Raw genomic sequence first — 24,808 nt, 5'->3', positions numbered from 1 at the left:
AACGACCCTAAACACTGCTCAAAATCTACTAAGGCATTCATGCAGAGGAACAAGTAAAACGTTCTGGAATGGCCATCTCAGTCCCCAGCACTGAATATAATCGAAAATCTGTGGTGTGAGTTAACCTCCTTGCCGGTTATCCCGAGCTCAGCTCGGGGTAACCTGCGCAGGAGGATTTCTCAGGCCCCGCTGAGCCGATTTTCACAGTTTTTTTTATTGCACGCAGCTAGCACTTTGCTAGCTGTGTGCATATCTCGATCGCCGGCGCTCGCCTCCGATTCGCCGCTACCCGCCGCGCGGCCCTCCTCCAGACCCCTTGCACAGCCTGGCCAATCAGTGCCAGGCAGCGCTGAGGGGTGGATCGGGATTCGCTCTGATGTCCCAACGTCCATGACGCCATCCCGCCCCGTCGCATGGCGACGGGGGAAGCCGAGCAGGAAATCCCGTTCTGAACGGGATTTCCTGCTTGCAAAGATCGCCGTCGGCGATCGGAGTAGGTAGGGGGATGCCGCTTGTCAGCGGCTATCATGTAGCTAGCGCTAGGCTAGCTACATGATTTAAAAAAAAAATGTTTTAAAGTGCTGCGCCGCCCCCTTGCCGACATAATTGGAACGGCAAGGGGGTTAAAGGGGAACTGAAGTAAGAGGTATACGGAGGCTGCCATATTTATTTCCTTTTAAGCAATACCAGTTGCCTGTCAGCCCTGCTGATCCTCTGCATCTAATACTATTAGCCATAGCCCCTGAACAAGCATGCAGCAGATCAGGTGTTTCAGACTTTAAAGTCAGATCTGACAAGACTAGCTGCATGCTTGTTTCTGGTGTTATTCAGATACTACTGCAGAGAAATAGACCAGGGCTGCCAGGCAACTGGTATTGATTAAAAGGAAATAAATATGGCAGCCTCCGTATACCTCTTACTTCAGTTCCCCTTTAAGTCTTGACTGTCCATGCTCGGAAGCCATCAAACCTGAATGAGCTAGAGATGTTTTGTAAAGAAGAATGGTCCAAAATACCTTCAAACAGAATCCAGACTCTCATTTGAACCTACAGGAAGCGTTTAGAGGCTGACATTTCTGCAAAATGACAATCTACTAAATATTGATTTCATTTATTTTTTGTGGTACCCAAATGTATGCACCTGCCTAATTTTTTTTAAACAATTGTTGCACGCTTTCTGTAAATCCAATAACCTTAATTTCACTTCTCAAATGTCACTGTGTGTGTGTCTCCTATATGATATATTTACGTGACATTTTTTATCGTATCAACCAATTATTTATACAGGAAAATCATGACGATTAACAATGTTGCCCAAACTTTCGCATCCCACTGTATATATGGCCTTTGAGTAATCACTTTACATCCAATCCTCCAGAATATTTGTTTCCCCATAAGAAAAAATAAAGTTTTGCTAGACTGTTTCTTGTAAAGTTTTTAGAGTCTTCTGCTTGACAACAGAGTAACCAAGCAGCTCGAGGTGACCCAAACCACCAGGAATGTATAGGGGGATAAAAGAGACCGAAAAACCCTCCTACTAATAAGCAAAGCTTGGTGAAATTTGCCTTCTTAAAACAGAAGAAAATGTGCAATCATTCACCTATAAGTGAACATCTGTGGTTACCCACAATGCACCACTACTGAATATGCAAATTATCTATTTTTTCCCCTGTAAGCCAGGCAATCATCCAGAACCGCTGGTATATAGCAAGCCTATAGCTTTAAATATTACACAGCCACATCAACCCCACATGTAGACAGCCTGTTTCGGACGTTTGGTCCTCATCAGTACATGGCTGCTTGACAAAAAAACTGCAAAACTGGCTTCTATGAGGTGCCATGGGTTTGTTAGCCTCACCTGAGTCATATCAAGGGTTACTAAATTAGCAACCCTTGGTGGGACTTATATACGGTAGGCCCCGTTCACACTGCACGCGTTTCCAGTCGCGTTTTGGAAACGCGTGCAGGTGGCCGACACGCACGACATCAGACATTGCATAGAGTGCAATGTCTGATGTTCACACTGCATGCGTTCCGGACCTGTGCGGTCCGGGAACGCATGCTGCACGCATTTTTTGTAAAAACGCGTGGCTGTCCCATTCACTTTCAGAACTGCATTCACTTTCAGTGAATGGGATCAGCCACGCAACGCACAGAGACGCATTCACTTTCAGTGAATGGGATCAGCCACGCAACGCACAGAGACGCACATGAAGTGCGTTCCTGTGCGTTGTGTTCTGAACGGAACGCGCCTGCGTTCCGTGATATGAACGGGGCCTAACTCAGGTGAGGGTTTGCCTCCTCATAGAAGCCAGTTTTGCAGTTCTGTTTCTTAGCAGAAGACACTATAAACTTTCGGGTAATGTTCTTTATTGTATAAGGTAGGGGGGCTGAAGCCACCAGAAACATTTAATGGAATGTACAGCAATTTTTTTGTACTTCAATCTCCCTGACCTTTTTTTAATCATAATTGTTTCTAGTACTACAGTACAATTACATTTTTAAGATTCGTTCTTTTTTAAATCAGGAGACATTAATAGTCTTTAATGAAAACCAGAGATCTGCTGTAATAACACAAAGCAATAAGGTCTGGTGGTAACCTATAAACGATCTTGTTCCCGAGAGCTGTTAATTTCTGACTGGTTTCTGGCCACTTAGCATACTCTCACCAATGATCTGCCTATGGTGAACAGAGTACACCAAAAACTACATAAAGTCTAAACCAATTCACCCTGTGTTCTTTAAAAACTATATGTGTAACAGAGAAAAATAAAGGACTCCGTAATCAATGACTTAAGTATCCTGTGTCCTCAAAGTGCAGTTTACTGACCGATCAGTGGCGTACACAGCCATGCTGTTGATGTCCTTCTCCTCTTTTGCTTGGCTTTGTAACGCTGTTATATTTTCTGTCAGACGCACAGCGAGCTGTTCAGCTTTCCACCTTCGCTCTCGCTCCTGATCTAATTCCTGCACAAGTGCCTGCAAAGTCACACAAATCAATCATATTCAAATCCTACAAGCTTTAAATTATTGTGGTATGAAAAGCAATATAAATTCCCCAATAAGAGAGAACACATGTATGCCTGAGTTGGGAATGCTATCCTTCTTAAAGGACCACTCCAGCGAAAAAAGTAAGCAGTTACAAAGTCACTGGACCTGACAGGGTCCAGAATGGGACAATTGGAGTATCAGTTAATTTGGGGGGGAGCGTGAGTAAGTTAGTAGCGCGCACTACAGCAACTTTGAAAATTTTACTTGCTCTGCCACACTAAGCTGCGCTGCATGAGCAGTGTAGCTTAGTGAATCAACCCCTACTGATTTGTATGTGAGCCAGATGTAGACACCACATCTGGCTCTCGAGCCATAGGTTCCCTGCCCTATATGAATATCTTATTTGAGATATGGAGATATGATGGCCACACCTTGGTTTTAAAGGAATACTTAAGTCTAATAAAAAAAAAAATGATATTTACTCACCCGTGGCATCCCTCAGCCCCCTGAAGCTGGATGGTCCTGTCCCCGCCGGCGCTACTTCTGGGTTCGGCGACAGCCGCCGACAGGCTGGGAACGCGAGCCGCTATACCACCCTCTATGCTGCTATAGCGTATATGTTATACGCTATAGCAGCATAGAGGGTGGCATAGCGGCCTTTAAAGAGAACCAGAGACGAAGCACCCTCATGTATTTTATTACATTTATCAGTAGGAACATGACAGTAAACACCTACCATGCTTTTAGTTTCATTGTTATCTGCTTAATTAGTCTATTAGCAACTGTGATAAGAATCCACCGACTAGGTTTGACCTGGAATCATTATAGCTGAGTCACTCTTCTGTGGAGTCTTTTCAAGCCTAAGCCTTCCCCCTCCTGGCTTAGATTTCCTGCTTTGCATACTGAGAGCTGTGATGACATGGGAGGGGCTGCTCCTGCTGAGAGAGAAGCTCTGTGGCTGCAATATGATCCCTGTGTGCTCTGTGTGCACTAGATACTGATAATAACTGCAGTTTCATTCCTATGAGAGACACTTCCTACAGGCAGCTGTACATCATACCAAAATGAAAGCACATAGATGAAAGGCTGCATTTAGCCTAGATAGCAGCATAGTCTCATATAGCCTAGACAGCACATCCAGAACAACTCATAACCCGGAAGGAGAAGGGATATGAGCCGGCGGCCATATTTGATTTTTCCTGGAGCAATAATGGATAAAAAAACACTAAAAAAGGCACACCAGAGCGGCAAAATTATCAGGTAGAGCATTTATTCTTTACAAGCTATCAACTGATATGTTTATTTTGTGTGAAACGTTCATCTCTGGTTCCCTTTAAGTGTTTCTATTAAAGGGGCACTATGGCGAAAATTATGCTGTTCCATTATCCCTACATCATTTATTTAATATGGACAGCATTACTGTGTCAAAAAATAAAACGGTTTAAACACATCTCTACCCCCTACACATCTGAGCTGCGTCATTAGAGACGGACTGGCTCTCTGCTTAACTGCTGCTGACACTCTAGCTGATTTACAGCATGGGCAGCTCAGATGCTACAGACAGAGCCATGCTATGTAACTAGCTAAGTAAATAAACAGGCTGCTAATTAGTTACTTTACTTAGCAGCCTATTTATTTATTTACTTAGCTAGTTACATAGCAAGGCTCTGTCTGTAGCATCTGAGCTGCCCGTGTTGTAAATCAACTAGTGTCAGCAGCAGTTAAAGAGGAACTTCAGCCTAAACAAACATACTGTCATTAAGTTACATTATTATTTAGTATTTATATAGCGCCGACATCTTACGCGGCACTGTACAGAGTATATATTGTCTTGACACTCAACTGTCCCTCAGAGGGGTTCACAATCTAATCCCTGCTATAGTCTTATGTCTATATCGTGTAGTGTATGTATGGTAGTCTAGGGCCAATTTAGGGGGATGCCAATTAACGTATCTGTATGTTTTTGGGATGTGAGAGGAACCCGAATTGCCCAGAGGAAACCCACACAGACACGCGGAGAACATACCAACTCCTTGCAGATGTTGACCTGGCTGGGATTCGAACCAGCGTTGCAAGGCGAAAGCGCTAACCAATATGCCACCGTGCTGCCCACATTAGTTATGTTAATGAAAATAGATAGGTAATATAATCTCTTACGCACCCTGTTTTAAAAGAACAGGCTAATGTTTGTGATTTCATGAGGGCAGCCATCTTTCAAGGTGACAAGGAGCATGAGACACAGTCCCCTGTGTCCTGATCACCCCTCCTAGTTGCTAAGCAATGAGAACAACATCATCAGAAATCCCATTATGCTTTGCACAGCATCAGGGGAAAAATGCCTGGGCAGTTTTCTTTGATGGGGCGGAGCTTAGCTTCTGTGCAGCTAAAAATCAGGCTTGGGTAAGAAAAACAAAGTTCTGATGCTGTGAAAGTGTCAAAGAAACACCAAGCCTTTTCAGTGCTGGTGAGTAGATTTTTAGTCTGGAGGTTCACTTTAAGCAGAGAGCCAGTCCGTTGGATTCTTATCACTAATGACGTAGCTCAGATGTGTAGAGAGGTAGAGATGTGTTTCAATTTTTTTTTAACACAAACTCTATGGTGAAAGTTATGCTGTCCATATTAAATAAATGATTTGGGGATAATGGAACAACATAATTTTGGCCATAGTGCCCATTTAATCGTAGCAGTCAAATAAGTCTGTATTTTGAAATTATACTGTACCATATGCGTTTCTGAATCCTTGATTTTGGATGGGAGGTTTTCTTGTTCTTTTTTATTACATAACATTTTTAAAGTGATCCTGAGACCTATAGATAAAAAAAGATTTATATATATCCCTGCGGCTACCTCCAGCCCCCTTCACACCGAACGTTCCCATGCCATCTTCCTCCGCCTTCTCGTTCTCCTGGTAGAAGCCTTTATAGCTTGGCAAGTCGGGGCGTACTGCGCATGTGCGGTAGGGCCATGCGCCCCGTGCCCCTGCTCCTGCAGCACTTTGTGTCTGCGCAGTACTATTGCACCAGCGCAAAACGGCATTTTTTATGTCATTGGGGTGCCTCTTTATATTGTCTACATTTTTTTTCTTTACACTGATGTTTAGCACAGATCCTCTAGTACACTACCCTGTAAGTGGATTCTTCCACTGCGTTTGATGGCTCTGTTCTTCTTTGTTGAGTTCTCAGAGTCCCGGTGAGCCTGGCAGAAAGCTGTTCTGCACTGTCTGTATCTACTCTTTCTGAAGACATAGTGCTGGGACTCGGCGCTTTTCTGTGAGGACTGGGACTCAGCGCTCTTCTGTGAGGGCTGGCACTCTTCTGCCTTCTAGCTGCAGTCTGCTTTGACACACTGTAAAATATAAGAATACAGTAAGAGGTTAATAAAGTGCAGAAGAGTCACTGTATGAGTGACCTGCCTTGTTCTCCAATGTGTGTACAGGATGTTGTAACACACATATATCTTGGTGCACTAAATGTAACTGCTATCGTTACCAGTGGCATGCAGTTTTTCAGAGTTGGGGCAAATGTTGTCACACATTGCAGGGAACTTGAAACTGGGCCAATCCCAATTGGCAGCAACTATGTCTGACTGGCTCAACTGAAAGCTGTATGCAATTTGCAACACAATTTGCATCAACTCAAAGTTGGAAAAATAAGATAACACCAGAGGAAAGCAGTATACAAAAGGAGGCATTATACAGATTCTTGCAAAACAGAACACAGACTAGGGACACCAAGAGCCAAATATAGTGTAGTATGTACTGGTAGTTGGCTCAACTGAAAGCTGTATGCAATTTGCAACACAATTTGCATCAACTCAAAGTTGGAAAAATAAGATAACACCAGAGGAAAGCAGTATACAAAAGGAGGCATTATACAGATTCTTGCAAAACAGAACACAGACTAGGGACACCAAGAGCCAAATATAGTGTAGTATGTACTGGTAGTTGAAATGAAGTATCATAGAGTAATAAGCTATACTCACAAAGCAGGGTTACCTCAAAGGCAACCACTGTATAGGCAGGTGGGGAGATTAGACCTGACCCCACTCAGGATTAAGAAATCATTCTCCGTCGGTGAGGAAAAAAGGGGGTAACACCCTTCCACCAGGGGTGGACTTGATATAGAGTAGTATGGATACAGAGGCGCCAAAAGGATAAAAGTATCTAAAAGTTTAAAACATGAGGAAGCAGTGGTAGACTTGCCTCCTCCAAGCAGACACAAAACAACGCGTTTTGCAGGTTTGATCCCGCTTCATCAGGCAATAACAACGGAGCAATAGCATATGTGGTCACCTCTGCCTGGCTCTTCTACTGACCACATATGCTATTGCTCCATTGTTATTGCCTGAGGAAGCGGGATCGAACCTGCGAAACGCGTTGCATTGTCCCCCGAAGTATGTAAATAAACTTTGCGTACAATTTTTGTGTCTGCTTGGAGGAGGTGAGTCTACCACTGTCTCCTCACGTTTTAAACGTTTTAGTTACTTTTATCCTCTGTCTCCATACTACGCTATACAGTTGTTTCGTTGAAATAAAATATTTGTGTTTTCATTTCAAATAACTTACAAGCGGCTACTTCATAGCCCCCCATCTATATGAGGGCCTGCCCCTTCTCTGTCCCTGTGCCAAAGTACCTGCAGCTCAAAGTAGCCGCAGTGATGTTACCCATCCCTAGCCGCCACAGTGCATGTTGGGGGATGTAGTTAATTAACGTGATTACACCTCCCGCCATGCACTGCAGTGGCCAGTGAAACATAACATTACTGTGGCTAAACGAAGCTGCAGTACTGTGGCACAGAGATACTCAAAATGGAGGGCCGCATATAGCAAGGTGCTAGGCAGCAGCCCACAAAAGGTAAATAAATGCAAGTTTCCCCCCTCCCCCCCCCCCCCCAAAAGCCCATACCATTTACACCCCTCACTTAGGGGGAGGTTAGATTTATATATTTGTTAAATTTGCTCAGGTTCCTTTAAGTAACAGAGGGGCAAAAACGTCCCATTTTATTCATTTACCTGCGACAGTGAATCCCCTTATTATTGCGCTCCTTGCCCATAAAGTTCCATTACAAATGTGGGTAGGCTCTGATATCCTCCATTTACAAAGGGCCCCTAATGGTTATAGACTGTGTGAAGTGGCACTGATATAGGGGTGGGCAGAGTCCGAAAACGGTGGGCTTTAAATTACTGTAGGTTTAAATTCAGGCTACATGGGGTAAATAAGGTTGAGAGGGATTCAGGTGCACACTCTCAAAATATATGCATTTAAAAACAAAACAAAAAAGGCACACATGCAGTGCGATCAGAAGTTACTTTCCCAGCCATCACACTGCCTGGCTACTGCACACTCGAGCCGACTCCTCCATGAAGCAACGTGAGCCACGTGCTCCAGGACCTGAACAATTAACGCGTCACCCTGTTTGTGCCTGTGCAATGGTCAATAATGTATGGCCAAAGCTCCAGAAAGCTCCACTAAGAGCTTGTTCACACCTAGGCGTTTTGCATTTTTTTAAGCGTCGGTGATTTTCAAAATCGCCCTAAAAGCGCTTGTGCAAGGAATCCCTAAGGGATAGTTCATATTTGAGCGTTTTTTCAGCTTTCCGCTCAGCATAGCGCTGCCTGTATCATTTTTAGGGCGATTTTGCTACAATGGAAGGTATTGGAAAAGCACAAAATGCTTGCGTCAGGAAGTGAAAAAATAGAATCGCTCTGCACAAGTGTTTTGAAAAGCGTTGTACACAAAATCGTAGCGCTCAGGTAAACGCCAGGAGGGGAAAACAAAAATCACTAACAAAAATCGCAAAACGCGGCCGTCTGCAATTTCGATTTTAGATGTGAACAAAGCCTAACTCCCACTTTTGACCTTCTGCTGGCCTAGTGTTTAAGCTATCGTGGCAGCATTAAAGAGAACCCGAGGTGTGTTTAAAGAGTGTTATCTGCATACAGAGGCTGGATCTGCCTATACAGCCCAGCCTCTGTTGCTATCCCAAACCCCCCTAAGGTCCCCCTGCACTCTGCAATCCCTCATAAATCACAGCCTCGCTGTGAGGCTGTGTTTACATCTGTAGTGTCAGTCTCAGCTGCTCCCCCGCCTCCTGCATAGCTCCGGTCCCTGTCCCCCTCCCTTCCCTCCAATCAACAGGGAGGGAAGGGATGCAGGCGAGGACTGGAGTTCTGCAGGAGGCGGGGAGAGCAGCAGACTGACACTATAGAGATAAACACAGCCAGCTCTGACAAGCTGTTTGTCAGCAGCATGGCTGTGATTTATGAGGGATTGCAGAGTGTAGGGGGACCTTAGGGGGGTTTGGGATAGCAACAGGTTTGGGCTGTATAGGCAGATCCAGCCTCTGTATGCAGATAATATTCTTCAAACCCACCTCGGGTTCTCTTTAAAGTAGAGGCTACAATGTGCAATCCCACATCTTAGCAACTCAGGGCCTAAAACTTTAACAGAGGAATGGCTTTGACAGAAGAATTGTCTGATGTATGTGCTGCAGATTTTATTTACTGCAATACCTGGTTAGTGATCGGGCCTTTCCTTGCTGGTGACTTGGGTGTTGCTTCTGCATCTGGCTTGTCTTGCTCCTAGCAGGGAGTTTGCTTCTTTGCTTAGAAACAGCTGTCTTTACATTTTCTTTTCCACTTTCATAGTCACTCTCAGTGGTAAGGTCTGTATCTCTCTTTGGTTTCATAACTCTCTCTGGCTTGGGATGTGAGTCCTAGAAAGGTAAAAAACATTAAAGAGAAACTGTAAGAACTTTTTTTTTTTTTAACAAAACAAAGGAAAAAAAAAGTGTGTTATGAGGAGAAGAAGAATAGATAAGCAAAAGAGAGAAACAAAAAAACTCTCACCCTGTCAGTGTGGTGTAGGAAAAGTGTCTTATGCAGCATGGGAGGAACTACTGGGGTGGAGAGCTAAAGAGTTATTTTACTCCCTTAGTTGAAGACATGCCCCTTTTTTCTTCTATAGATACCCATGTTTATCCAGATTGCTTAGGGCCTTGTTTCACAATGAAAATCACCACTATTTTGCTAAAATTCTGTTTGCAATCCTCGTTCAGGGAGCGATTCTCATTCCCTGAACGAAAATTGCAAACGCAATAGCAGCAATATTTTGCCATGATCTTCAGTAGGAAACAGAATGGTTTTCACTGTGTATTTTCTGCTATTTCTCTGCTCTCTACCTAGGATGCTATACCAGTGCTGCGTTTGGCACATGGCTAGCTCGGGGGTCACCCTCCCTTTCCTCAAAATTTGGAGTGTCTAGGAGGTATGAGTGCTGAGATACTGGCACTTAAATATCAGCATTATGCAAATCAGGAACTAACTACATTACCCACAAGGCTGTGCATCCAAGGCCTAAGACTGACGTCACTTAGTGGGAGGGGTTTCACAGTTTCAGCTGGGTTTCCATTAGCTGCAGTAAGGGACAGATTTTCCATAAGGCACGTGACTACAGGCGCCAGATGATGGAAAGGCAGCTCACTCTCTTCCCCTAATAAATGAGAAGTTACTCACCCTGCTCTCAGCATTCCACTGATTAGATCTCTCTTCAGTCGGGGGCACTTCTAGCTACCCAATACCGAGGATTGCTCTGGCTACCTAATGCTAAGGATCACCTGTAGCTACCTTTGACAGGCAAGGGAAGTAAGGGAGAAGTTACAGCTGGACCAGTCAGCATATTTGCTGTGTGGTTTGGTGGGGGTTTGTAGGTTCATGGAGGGTAAAGTCTAGGGTGCCAGGACATCTGTGCCTATAGGCTTCTGTGATGTAAATCCGGGCCTGGCTGCAGGACGTTTTCCCTCTTAAAACTGGGTTTTCTTTGACAAAGTTGGCATCAGCTTCACGGTTGTGGTGAAAATCATTTACACCTTACAGTTCCTCTTTGACTGTCACTGCCTCTACACTACAACATAAACAAATGCAAGAAAAAGGCTGCTACAACCACCCTATGCATACCCATTCAATTGGGATCAGGAAAGTAAAGTGCTTCAAACCATGGATATTGAAAGGAAATCCCGCTGCACCATTGGCTTGGTTTCAAAGTCCAATCTTTATTGTGACGTCAGTAGACACACGGGATAAAATCTCATCCGTATCGGAGCAGTCATAGCTTGGTTAAAAAAAAAATAAAAAATACATGTCTGCTCCTAAACGCGCGAGCTTTTATCCTGTGTGTCTACTGATGACGCAATAAAAGATCGGACTTTGAAACCAAGCCAATGATGCAACGGGATTTCCTTTCGACTACAGCGTAGACTCCTGCAAGAAGAGCAACGCCAATGACAAACCCTCAGGAGTTCTGTGATCTGTTCTTCTAGCTTTTTAATCCTCATATCGCGCAGCATGCCGTTGGCACCCTGATGCTGGGTGAACTCTTGTCCTGATGAAGAAGTAGCCTCTACATCAGTGCTCAGATACACTTTCCCCGGGGCACCAGGCCTCTTCCGATACTGCGATAAAACCTGATCAATTCGGGGTGTTGTGACAGGGCCACTTGTAGATTCCTAATAAAATAAAGCAATACATTTTGAGAGTCAGAACCTATGACAATCATTTAACCCTGCTCACACAGGTAACAAATATATAGTAACTCATTCAGACATTCAACAGTGGAATAGAAACATTCATTTATTCATGTAATAGAACTAATGGATATAAATGCTTAACGATTAACTCCAGACAAGAAGTACAATCATTCTATGAATTTTGAAGCCAGAACAGAGTTGCTATGAAGAAACACTACAGAATCTCCTAAGTTACATCAAATACTGCAATTCTTTTTAATGTCCGCACGCACATATTTTCCTATAGTACATTGAGGCACTAGGTTTTCATTGTGCCAGGCGTTTCTTAGGGATAGCCTCTGGTGGAAATGTAGCATCTATACATACAGATGTCATTGTTTAGCAATAAACTGTGCTGGATCATTAAACGACCAACACAAATGACCAATATTATTTGTTGCCCCCAACTCATCCACATCTTCTCCTCTCCATAGAACAGGACAGGTTGCTCCGCTACAGGGAAGCAGTGACTCTCCTCTCCACAGAACAGGACATGTTTCTTAGCTATAGCCACAAAGTGTGTTTTTCCTCTCCTTAGAAGAGGACAGGATGCTCAGCTGTAGCCAAACAAGCAGTGACTCTCCTCTCCATAAAACAGGGCAGGTTGCTCCGCTATAGGGAAGCAGTGTCTCCTCTCCATAGAGCAGGAAAGGTTGTTCAACTGTAGCCAAGAAGTGTCTCCTCTCCATAGAGGACAGGTTGCTCAGCTATATGCATGCAGTGTCTCTCCTCTCCATAGAACAGGACAGGTTGCTCAACTGTAGCCAAGCAGTGTCTCTCCTCTCCATAGATCAGGTCATTCTTCTTAGCTATAGCCAAGCAGTGCATTTCCTCTCCTTAGAAGAGGACAGGATGCTCAGCTGTAGCCAAGCAAGCAGTGACTCTCCTCTCCATAGAGCAGGAAAGGTTGCTCCGCTATAGGGAAGCAGTGTCTCTCCTCTCCATAGAACAGGACAGGTTGTTCAGCTGTAGGGAAGCAGTGTCTCCTCTCCATAGAGCAGGAAAGGTTGCTCAACTGTAGCCAAGAAGTGTCTCCTCTTCATAGAGCAGGAAAGGTTGCTCAGCTATATGCAAGCAATGTCTCTCCTCTCCATAGAACAGGGCAGGTTGCTCAGCTATATGCAAGCAGTGTCTCTACTCTCCACAGAACAGGGCAGGTTGCTCAGCTATATGCAAGCAGTGTCTCTCCTCTTCATAGAACAGGGCAGGTTGCTCAGCTATATGCAAGCAGTGTCTCTCCTATCCATAGAACAGGGCAGGTTGCTCAGCTATATGCAAGCAGTGTCTCTCCTCTCCATAGAGCAGGACAGGTTGCTCAGCTATAGGGAAGCAGTGTCTCCTCTCAATAAAGCAGGACAGGTTTCTCAGCTATATGCAAGCAGTGTCTCCTCTCCATAGAGCAGGTTTCTCAGCTACAGGAAAGCAGTGTCTCCTCTCCATAGAGCAGGTTTCTCAGCTATAGGCAAGCAGTGTCTCCTCTCCATAGAGCAGGTTTCTAAGCTATAGGCAAGCAGTGTCTCCTGTCCATAAAACAAGACAGGTTTCTCAGCTATAGGCAAGCAGTGTCTCCTGTCCATAAAACAAGACAGGTTTCTCAGCTATAGGCAAGCAGTGTCTCCTGTCCATAAAACAAGACAGGTTTCTCAGCTATAGGCAAGCAGTGTCCCCTCTCCATAGAGCAGGTTTTTAAGCTATAGGCAAGCAGTGTCTCCTGTCCATAAAACAAGACAGGTTGCTCTGCTATAGGCAAGCAGTGACTCTCCTCTCCAATTTCAATGAACATATCTTGGAGTTCTCAGATAATACCGTCAGTTGTCCAAAAGCTGAAGCAGGTAGTGGAGAAAGTGTTACCTTCAATTCTTTGCTGGCAGTGTCATTGTCACAAGTGATGAGATATTCCAGGAAATCCAGACTGGGGAGATCTACAGAATCCATATCAAACCCGAAAACAGGATCGCCTAACCTGCTGACTCCATCCATCAACTGTAGCCAAGAAGTGTCTCCTCTCCATAGAGGACAGGTTGCTCAGCTATATGCATGCAGTGTCTCTCCTCTCCATAGAACAGGACAGGTTGCTCAACTGTAGCCAAGCAGTGTCTCTCCTCTCCATAGATCAGGTCATTCTTCTTAGCTATAGCCAAGCAGTGCATTTCCTCTCCTTAGAAGAGGACAGGATTCCAATAAAATATATTTAAAAAAAAAAAAAAAGAAGAGGACAGGATGCTCAGCTGTAGCCAAGCAAGCAGTGACTCTCCTCTCCATAGAGCAGGAAAGGTTGCTCCGCTATAGGGAAGCAGTGTCTCTCCTCTCCATAGAACAGGACAGGTTGTTCAGCTGTAGGGAAGCAGTGTCTCCTCTCCATAGAGCAGGAAAGGTTGCTCAACTGTAGCCAAGAAGTGTCTCCTCTTCATAGAGCAGGAAAGGTTGCTCAGCTATATGCAAGCAATGTCTCTCCTCTCCATAGAACAGGGCAGGTTGCTCAGCTATATGCAAGCAATGTCTCTCCTCTCCATAGAACAGGGCAGGTTGCTCAGCTATATGCAAGCAATGTCTCTCCTCTCCATAGAACAGGGCAGGTTGCTCAGCTATATGCAAGCAATGTCTCTCCTCTCCATAGAACAGGGCAGGTTGCTCAGCTATATGCAAGCAGTGTCTCTACTCTCCACAGAACAGGGCTATATGCAAGCAATGTCTCTCCTCTCCATAGAACAGGGCAGGTTGCTCAGCTATATGCAAGCAATGTCTCTCCTCTCCATAGAACAGGGCTGGTTGCTCAGCTATATGCAAGCAGCGTCTCTCCTCTTCATAGAACAGGGCAGGTTGCTCAGCTATATGCAAGCAGTGTCTCTCCTATCCATAGAACAGGGCAGGTTGCTCAGCTATATGCAAGCAGTGTCTCTCCTCTCCATAGAGCAGGACAGGTTGCTCAGCTATAGGGAAGCAGTGTCTCCTCTCAATAAAGCAGGACAGGTTTCTCAGCTATATGCAAGCAGTGTCTCCTCTCCATAGAGCAGGTTTCTCAGCTACAGGAAAGCAGTGTCTCCTCTCCATAGAGCAGGTTTCTCAGCTATAGGCAAGCAGTGTCTCCTCTCCATAGAGCAGGTTTCTAAGCTATAGGCAAGCAGTGTCTCCTGTCCATAAAACAAGACAGGTTTCTCAGCTATAGGCAAGCAGTGTCTCCTGTCCATAAAACAAGACAGGTTTCTCAGCTATAGGCAAGCAGTGTCTCCTGTCCATAAAACAAGACAGGTTTCTCAGCTATAGGCAAGCAGTGTCCCCTCTCCATAGAGCAGGTTTTTAAGCTATAGGCAAGCAGTGTCTCCTGTCCATAAAACAAGACAGGTTGCTCTGCTATAGGCAAGCAGTGACTCTCCTCTCCAATTTCAATGAACATATCTTGGAGTTCTCAGATAATACCGTCAGTTGTCCAAAAGCTGAAGCAGGTAGTGGAGAAAGTGTTACCTTCAATTCTTTGCTGGCAGTGTCATTGTCACAAGTGATGAGATATTCCAGGAAATCCAGACTGGGGAGATCTATAGAATCCATATCAAACCCGAAAACAGGATCGTCTAACCTGCTGACTCCATCCAGAGCTTGTAGCTGTGGCAAGTTTTGAAGCATCATATCTCTGTATCCTAAAAATAAAACAACAAGGGATTTGTACAATTGGGCCTTTTTTTTTTTTTTTTTTTTTTTTGTTAAAGAAAAAAAAAATGTTGTAAGAAGCATGGAGTATCTTTGTGGGCATGGCTGGGGTTGAGCATGCGCAGAAGTCAGTGACTACCGGGGCTGACAGCGGGAGAATGGAAGAGACCGGATGGACCCAGAGGGAGCAGACGGAGTGCAGGGGTCTGGAGGAAGCCCCAGGTAAGTGTAAATCCTTGTGCTGTATTTGTCTTAGGTTTACTTTAACCACTTCAGCCAGATAGGCGCTGCTTAAGTGTATCTTGACGCGTATACACGTCCAGTGTTTGAGCGGGGAGGGGCGTGCAACCCCCGCTCTTACGCAGCGGAATTTCCGTGTCAGTGGATGGGAAAAGGAAGCAAGACTTCCCAGAACCAATCTCAGTGCCTGTAATGAATGGACATGACCCGATCAGGGGCCATGTCTTCATAAGAACATAACAAAAGTAAAAAAAAATATATCAAACACCTCCTGGTAATTCAGGACTGTGTTTCTAGCGTTTACTAGTGACGAAAAATTAAATTACAGGCACCACACAATGTTAATAAAATAAATAATAAAATGAATCCCTTCCAAAGCCCCCCCTACCCAGTTACCAAGCAAACTCATTTAAAAAAAAAAAAACAGTAAAATATATTCATAAATAGTTGCCTTAGGCATTAAGCTTTTTTTTTTTTTTTAAACATGCATGTCATGAGGGTATATTACTGTTATTTTAGTACATGGGGGTTTGCAATTGAAGGGACACAAAAAAAAAATACACCTTTATTTCCAAATAAAATATTGCTGCAGTACATCGTACTAAGGACATAATTTAAAATGTGAAAGCCGGGACCAATGAGCAAATAAACGACTGGCTTTTATTTATAGTAGCATTACTTATTTTAAAACTATCGGGAATGGAATTGGAGAAATAGTGTATTTTTTTGTATTTGCCTATAAAATGCATAGAAAATAAAGAAATTACTGAAAACAAGTATCACCCACAAAAAGCCTAAAGTTGCAAAAAAAAAAAAACAAGATATAGATCATGCAAGTATGAGAAGCAGTGGTAAAGTCATGGCCAAATGAATGGAAGGAGCACTGACAGGTAAAAATGGTTTTTGGTATTAAAGAAAATCTGTAAATAAAAAAAGTTCCCCTTTGGGGGTACTCGCCTCGGGTGGGGGAAGCCTCCGGATCCTATCGAGGCATCCCCCGTCCTCCTGTCTCCCACGGCGCAGCGGTAAAGCTCCCCGAACGGCGTGGATGTAAATATTCACCTTCCCGGCTCAAGCGCTGGTGCAGTATTGGCTCCCCGCTCGTAGATAGGTGGAAATAGCCGATTACTGTCAGTCCGCTCTACTGCACAGGTGCAAGTCTCCTGCGCCTGCTTAGTAGAGCGGACCCGACAGAGACTGGCTATTTCCGCCTATTTCTGAGCGGAAAGTACTGCACCAGCACTGGAGCCGGGAAGTTAAATATTGCACAGCCTGACAAATTGTTGGCTGTGTGTTCTGTGGGCTGCAGCGAGGCCACCGTGGGACACAGGAGGACGGGGGAAGCCTCGATAGGATCCGGAGGCTTCCCCCTACCGAGGTGAGTACCCCCAGGGGAACTTTTTTCGTTACAGAGTCTCTTTAAGGTAAAATGGCCTGCAGGCTGAAGTGGTTAACGTGAACCCAAGGCGATATGTGACATGATGAGATAAACATGTGTATGTACAGTACAAAACATATTAATAACCAGAATGTTTTACTTGTTTTATTTTCTGCCTGAAAGAGTTAATTTTAGGGAATGGAAGTGACAGCTTCTGTCTTGTTAGTACCTTGTCGGTAATATAGTAAACGTCATTGATAAGGAAATTAAAACCATAAAAGTTTTCCTGGCAGAATACAACTTCTGAGCCCAGGGGAGAGGTATGAAAAGGTCAATAGCTCATGTATTTTAAGTCTGGGACACTTAATAGGCTGCCACTGATTACAGACAGTAAAAAACATTCAACCTACTTTGTAAATGTTTAAATATAAATGAAAACCCTGAGCTAGTTTAAAAAAAAAGTAATTTTTAGGAGTAGGAGGATAAATATAATTGTTAATCTCATCATCATTTATTTTCACCTCTGGTTCACTTTAAAGGGAAGGTTCAGGGAGTGAGGTAAAAAAATAAAAATCAATATCCACTTACCTGGGGCTTCCTCCAACCCGTGGCAGGCAGGAGGTGCCCTCGCCGCCTCTCCGCAGGCTCCCGGTGGTCTACGGTGGCCGACCCGACCAGGCCGGCTGCCAGGTCGGGCTCTTCTGCGCTCCAAGGCCTGGCACTTCTGCGTCCCACGCAGCCGCGCTGACGTCATCGGACGTCCGCCGGGCTGTACTGCGCAGGCGCAGAACTACTGCGCCTGCGCAGTACAGCCCAGCGGACGTCCGATGACGTCAGCGCGGCTGCGTGGGACGCAGAAGTGCCAGGCCTTGGAGCGCAGAAGAGCCCGACCTGGCAGCCGGCCTGGCCAGGTCGGGTCGGCCACCGGAAGCCTGCGGAGCGGCGGCGAGGGCACCTCCTACCTGCCACGGGCTGGAGGAAGCCCCAGGTAAGTGGATATTGATTTTTATTTTTTTACCTCCCACCCTGAACATTCCCTTTAACATCACCAGCATTCCATAATGGATCTCAGCTGACACCTGTATTGCCTGGGGGACTGGCAGATATCTAATCACCTGTCACTCTGTGCCCCGTTACGCACAGAGCAGGTGTCTGAAGATCTAGGTTAACCACAGCGATCTGTTTTTACTTTCACTCTCTATTATGTTCCACAATCCCGAAACGACAAAACTCGTTGCTGTGGGCAACAAAATGCAGGGTTCACCTTTTGATGTAGTAAAATACATTTCTACATGGAAAATGATGTTGCCACTTACCTGCTGTAAAGCAAACCGGGTTTCCTTTGCCATCTTGTTGCAATGTAAGATGAGCTAAAGAGTGTAATCCTGTCATGCTGTGTAATACATGGTCCATACTAATAATGCAGTTGCTATGGAGATAAAGGTGGCTCAGCTTGCAATTTAGTCCATGTAATGGAAATAATCCTGGAAAGTAGGGACAGAACAACACACAGACATGAGATCTGCCAAGACCTCAAACAGAAGTTTCATCTTAAACATCAGATACAACTACACGGATCACAACATTTCAGATAGTGTGGTAATATATTTTACTCACACAGTTGTTACCACTGTTTAATAAGCATTACAAAGTGCAGAGAATGGTTGCCATTAGTTGCATGCAAAACGTATTTGAAATCAGCTTCTGCAGTTTCTTGTGAAAGAATAAAGCCAAATGCCTAGTGCAGCAGGTGCAGTGATTGGCCCAATAATGGAGTCATGGTCCCACCCGCGAGACCATAGGCTCCAATAGAAACATTAGCTACCTCACTTCTCCCCCTTAGGCTAAAGCTGCGCTAGGGAAACAACACGGTATAGAGCTGGGGGACATCGGATGACATGGGGACAGCACACAAAAGAGGATGATGTAACGGTAGGTGGACACATGGGGGACAGAGGAAGGCACAGTGGAGGACATGGTTAAATAACTGCTGTTAGAGCTTACCGTACTTTAAGGGCCCTTTCACACTGGCGCGATGCAGCAAATTGCCACACTGCTACTGCAGCCTAATGAAACCCTATGGGGATGTTCATATTTCCCACGTTGCGGTACGCTGCACAGGTAGTGCCCTATCTAACGCTAGCACAGAACTGCAGCGAACCTGCAGTGATCTGCGTCGGCCCGGAAGTCATGTTAGTCTAACGGAGACTCGGTGTTTTTTAAAAGTTCATGTCGCACCGCACTGAAGCGTATTTTTACAATACGCTTCTGTGCACTCCTACATACCTGAAGCATGAAGCGCACGTCAGTTCCTGCTTGGACGATTGCCATACAAGGAACACCGTGTACTGACGCAGTGTTCCCTGAAAGCCTGTTTTTGACGGTGTGATGCGACGGGCATGACGCACCGCATTGCTGACGCCAAAATACACTCTGAAACCAGCCTCAGGGTAGGGCTAAAAATTCCATACATGAAGAGATGAGAGCAGCTGGGCACATCCAGTAAAAAACACGCATTTATTGGATCAGTATTAACCCTCCTGGTGGTTTGGCAAAATCCGCCAGGGGGCAGCAAATACGTTTTTTTAATTTATTTATTTTTTTCATGTAGCGAGACGAGGTCTCGCTACATGATAGCCGCTGGCGATCGGAGATCAGGAGATCCCGTTCAAAGAACAGGATCTCCTGGAGGGCTTCCCCCGTCGCCATGGCGACGGGGCGGGATGACGTCACCGACGTCGTGACGTCAAAGGGGACTCCGATCCACCCCACGGCGCTGCCTGGCACTGATTGGCCAGGCAGCGCACGGGGTCTGGGGGGGGAGGGGGGGGCGGCTGCGGCGACGCGTATAGCGGCGGATCGGCGGCGATCGGGCACTGCACGCAGCTAGCAAAGTGCTAGCTGCGTGCAGCAAAAAAAAAATTATGCAAATCGGCCCAGCGGGGCCTGAGCGGTGCCTCCCGGCGGCATAGCCCGTGCTCAGCACGGGCTTACCGCCAGGGAGGTTAAAATCAGTATCAAAATAACGGCATCAGTGCACCAGGAGAAAGAGGGACAAACAAGTGAAGGTGTCAATACTGATCCAATAAAGGCGTGTTTTTTACTGGATGTGCCCTGCTGCTCTAATCTCTTCAAGTAACTGGCATGGTGGAACTATTGTTGGGCTTGGAGCACTCCAGGGTATCTTGCTTTGGTGGTCCTGTGCACCTTTTCTCTATATTACTGCTAAAAAGTCCATACATGCTCGAAATTTCATCTAGGGCTTATTTTCAGGGGATGTCTTATGTTCTGGGAAACGCGGTATGTGTAACTAATGTCTCTTTCTGAAATTGGTTCCACCCTTGATAGATCTGGTACTGCAGGCGCACTCTATGCCTTTTCATTCCCTGATGGGCTTTCCCTGAAGACCTTAATAATAATAATTATCCGAACATTTGTATAGCGCTTTTCTCCTGTCAAACTCAAAGCGCACAAAAGCTGCAGCCACTGGGACGCGCTCAAGAGGCCACCCTGCAGTGTTCGGGAGTCTTGCCTTGAACTCCTTACTGAATAGGCACTGACCCTAGCCATGATTCAAACTCTGCAGTGTAAGCAATTGCCATTTGTTTGTGTATTGTATTTCTTGAGTAGTTGTTGCGGGTGGCTTCTCTGGTAGTGAGGGCACCTGGGGAACCTCTCGCATCCCCCCGGGATGTGGCCTGCGGGTGGTGGTCCCAGGCAGTGGTAACGCTTGGGACCCCGCCTCTACTGCTCACCTCCGTGTATGCTGCTTAGAGCACCCCACAGGTAATGTAGCTGCTGTGTCATATAGCAGTGATAAGAAGGCGGCAATATGAGACAACCGTCACATGGTGCCCTTGCTGATCACGTAATTGCATTGTTATGTGTAATTAATTTATCTTTCTGAAATTGGTTCAGCCCTTTGTGAATCCGGTACTGCAGGTGCACTTACTGTGCCTTGCTGGTTTTCCCAGCAGACCATTTAAAAGTTAGGGGCTGCTTAAAGGTGCCCATGCACTCATTGATTTTCCCATACATTCCCTGTAGATTTGATCCATCGGCTGGGAATTGATTCCACAAAATGTCAAATTGATTGAATGTTGATTGGACAGGAGGGAAAATTTAGGTTAAATGAGGGCGGGATAATACCATTTGTAGATCCATGGCCCATAGCTTTGCACTGCATCAAACAGTGCAATGATGCGATTTGATTTTTAATATATTCCCTGCTTAAATCTATTGGAAATTGATGTGCAGTGTATGGTAGGAGTCCATTCCTTCTGAATCAATTCTTTTCAGCAAAGGAATTACTGTATTTTTTGTACTATAAGACTCACTTTTTCTCCCCCAAAAGTGGGGGGGGGGAAAGTCACTGCGTCTTATAGTCCAAATGCAGGGCGTTCCTGACTTTTGAACGCCTGCCAATACGAGCCTCCAACCCGCCGCAATGTCGGGGACTCCCTGTACTGTGCCCATGCAGAGGAGGACACAGGGGGACACAAAGGGGCATAGAGGACACAAGGAGGACAGAGGCGGACACATGTGGTGCATAATCCACAAGATGCCCCTTCATAATGAATGCACCAGGTTTAGTATAGATTTTTCCCCAGGTTTTTGTCCTCTAAACCTAGGTGCTTGTTATGGCCAGGAGCGTCTTATAGTCTGAAAAATACGGTAATCATTTTGGAACATTGAGTGGAAATCTATATGCGTATGGCCAGGTGAAGCAATTGTACTTTGTTAGTGTTTTGCCTCAAGTAAATCTGAAGCGAATAATTAAACAAAAAAAAAAAAAACACATAAGGAGGGGGAAGGCTCTGGGTCCTACCGAGCCTTCCCATTCCTCTCCTGGTCCCCCAATTCCAGCACTGTCGCCCCGTTAGTCTCTGACCGATGGGTTGGAGACTGCTCTCTTCTGTGGCAGGAGGCATCGGAAGTCTGTGGGAGGCTCTGTAGTGTGCTCTCACACTCACTCGCACTCACCTTCGCCTCCCAAACACTCCTGTGGCGGGAGATTTGCACGCGGGAGACAGCGCAGGAGCAAGAGGACCAGGAGAGGAATGGGAAGGCTCAATAGGACCTTGACCCCCTCCTTAGGTAACTATCTATTTTTTTATTTAAAGATGCTTCTGGTTTGCTTTAAAGGTAGGCTAGTGCATCCTATATAATAAAGTCTGTCTCGCTGTGTCCTCCTGTGTCCCTGCCTTGTGCTTCGTGAGCATGTGCAGCACGCGGACGGACTTCAAAGAGCAGAGGAGGAATGGCGCAGGGGGACAGATGTGCCCGCGTTCCTGCGGGTGTGCAGCCATGCACGTGTTGTGGGGGGGAGGGGGTTCGCGGCTGAGGGCTACTGTCCGTTTTTTTACAGGCCTTTTAACTAGTTCCTTAAAAAGGGACACTTAAGCCTGCAAAAAAAAAAAAAAAAGTTTTACTCACCTGGGGCTTCTACCAGCCCCCTGCAGCCGTCCCGTGCCCTCGCAGTCACTCTTGGATCCCCCTGTCCCTTGCCGCCAGCTACTTTCACTTCACCGACAGGCCTGGCGACGCATAGTCTTCTTCGCGTTCCCGTCCACAATAGCGTTAGTGTAGATGTGAACTCAAAGAAGCTGAGCAGGCGCAGTGAGCCCGTTGGCCGAAATGTAAAGTAGCTGGCAGCGGGGGACAGGATGATCCAAGAGTGACTGCGAGGGCACGGGACGGCTGCAGGGGGCTGGTAGAAGCCCCAGGTGAATAAAAATGATTTTTTTTCCAGGCCTTAAGAATTCCTTTAATACAACTTTGATGTCTGCATAGTTTAGAAACACCCACTCCAACCCCAATCTTCAACATCTACCAAAAAGTGAAATAAAAACTTTGGATGAAATTACCTTTACAAAGAACTGACTATACAAATGGCTTCTGCAACGTGTGGGATGTGATATGATCATGAAGATGTTGCTGCCACAATTCATTACACAAACACAGAAGATGAAGCGCTCTATTGCATTAAGATGTCCGCTTCTAAATGTCTGCTCATTCATAAAACCACTTCACTGGCAATTCACAATGTAACAAAGCAAATGAGGAAACAGAGGTCACACATCCACTTACCACTGAGGTCATGTATGCGATTATAAGATAAATTCAGCTTCTTGAGATTTAATAACTTCTGCAGCCCTGCGGTAAACACATCAGAAGGGAAATGCTTAATGACAAGGGACGCGGCAAAATTATGGTGACAGCAATCTCATGCACAAGCTGAATGTAGGAACTGAAAAGGCACAGGGATCCAATGCTTTTTAACAACTATTGTTTTACTCATACAAGGGTCGGCATCATTCTATTGGTTTAAAGTGGGATTGCACTCAAAATTAAAATGTTGCTCTAATGCATTAAAAAGAGTCAGTAGAATTTAAAAAATCTTTTTATTAGACATTTATGCAAAGCAGTATCAGCCTAGCTAAAACGCCGCATTCCCGTGGCAGAACGAGGTAATTAAATCCCTGGGGCAAAATTCGGGGAGCGCTTCCGTGTAGAGGCAGAGCTTTGTGCTGTAGCTCGGGCTCTACTCGCGTCAATCCCCGCTGATTGTTGCCTCTCCCCGCCCCTCTCAGTCTCCTTTCACTGACATGGGCGCTGAGAGGCGGAGATCCGCACAGAGACTGACGTGACAGGAGGCAGAGCTACAGCGCTAAGATCTGCCTCCCCGGGCACCAAAATCCACGACCTGGAAAGTCATTGTAATGATCGCTGCTGCAGCAGCTATTGCTGGAAGTAGTGCTGCAGCTCAGGCAGTTCTGATTTATTTCCATGCAAGTTGCATAGCTTTGTCTGTCTTTCCCTGCTGTCAGCTTGTGACTGATTATCATTCACCTGTGTGGGAATCTGCATGTCTGCTCCCATTGGATGACCTCAGTATAAAGATCTGCTTCCTGCAGGGTTTCCTTGGGTTTTCATAGCCTCAGCTTAAGCCTGCCTTGCTGTCGCTTTAGCCCCCGATCGTGTTTATTGTTATAAAGATACTTTGCTGGTCTTTGCATCATATATTGGTTCATTGCCAATATATATGCATACCAGCACGTTTATTATTTTCCTTGTATTTGTGTTACGTTAATACATCAGTGTCGCTGATCTATACGTACACGAACTGTTTATATCCTGTGTGCAGTTAGTCAGCTTTCCAGCACGTTTTGGTAGGTTGCGCGTACCGTGACCACCCGTGCTGAGGTAGTTACCCTGCTCCTGGTTCTGTTTGTGGATTGCGTTCATCTCTGCGAAGAGATAACGAATCCTTCTGAATCCTGTTCTGTTACTGTTTGTGGATTGCGTTCATCTCTGCGAAGAGATAACGAATCCTTCTGAATCCTGTTCTGTTACCGTTTGTGGATTGCGTTCATCTCTGCGAAGAGATAGCGAATCCTTCTGAGTCCTGTTCCCTGTGTTACTCCATTCCTAGTCAGCGTTCCTGCTTATGTCATATATCGGTTCATTGCCGATATATACATATGTTAGTCAGACGTTACAAATAGTTTCATTGATAGCTGTAATTGTAATACGCTAGGAAAACATACTTATTGTATATTTATCTGTGTTATGTTCATCTATCTTAATCCTGCTATTTTCTGACTGTCCTGTCCTGTCTTTGTGAGGCACGCCATCGCCGCAACGCATTGGCTGCCTCATTCCAGTCTGTCTGGTTTTGGACGCTTGCTGTCGCTAAGTAGCCGCTAGCTAGCAAGCGTTCATTCTGTCTACCTGTCCTGATCTCCTCAGTTCTGATTTGTGCGCTCAGCGCTACTTTGCGCTGAGACGTTATATCGAAAGCATTGTTTGTGGCTGTCAGATCTGCACCAGCTCTGTGCGCCACAATCTCCTATTGGAGTCAGTCCTCCCCTCCACTATACTAGGGATAGCCTGTTTCCTGGTGCTAGTGTGTGTACCTCCTCCACGCCAGCTCATGCGTTGCATGCTGACTGTGGAGAATACACCACCAAGCCTTACATTATGAAAACCC

At 45.5% G+C, this 24,808-nt stretch overlaps 1 protein-coding gene across 2 annotated transcripts in view; it reads right to left on the bottom strand.

Annotated features, from left to right (window-relative positions):
- The window catches only part of LRRCC1 (leucine rich repeat and coiled-coil centrosomal protein 1), an 87,222-nt gene that overhangs the window by 31,398 nt on the left and 31,016 nt on the right, over positions 1-24,808 (bottom strand). The window contains exons 4-10 of one of the 2 annotated variants that reach the window (XM_068237576.1): positions 22,906-22,971; positions 18,132-18,299; positions 15,015-15,187; positions 11,277-11,492; positions 9,502-9,704; positions 6,113-6,335; positions 2,830-2,978 (exon numbers count right to left, since the gene is read on the bottom strand). In XM_068237576.1, the coding sequence (XP_068093677.1) occupies positions 2,830-2,978; positions 6,113-6,335; positions 9,502-9,704; positions 11,277-11,492; positions 15,015-15,187; positions 18,132-18,299; positions 22,906-22,971 (1,198 nt within the window). Of the gene's footprint in view, positions 1-2,829; positions 2,979-6,112; positions 6,336-9,501; positions 9,705-11,276; positions 11,493-13,403; positions 13,694-15,014; positions 15,188-18,131; positions 18,300-22,905; positions 22,972-24,808 lie in introns of those variants that run through there. The other variant, XM_068237575.1, reaches the window with a different exon arrangement.

This window comes from Hyperolius riggenbachi, chromosome 5 (genome assembly GCF_040937935.1).
Source record: "Hyperolius riggenbachi isolate aHypRig1 chromosome 5, aHypRig1.pri, whole genome shotgun sequence".
Classification (NCBI taxonomy): Eukaryota; Metazoa; Chordata; class Amphibia; order Anura; family Hyperoliidae; genus Hyperolius; species Hyperolius riggenbachi.
This window is presented reverse-complemented; position numbering and strand designations above follow the sequence as displayed.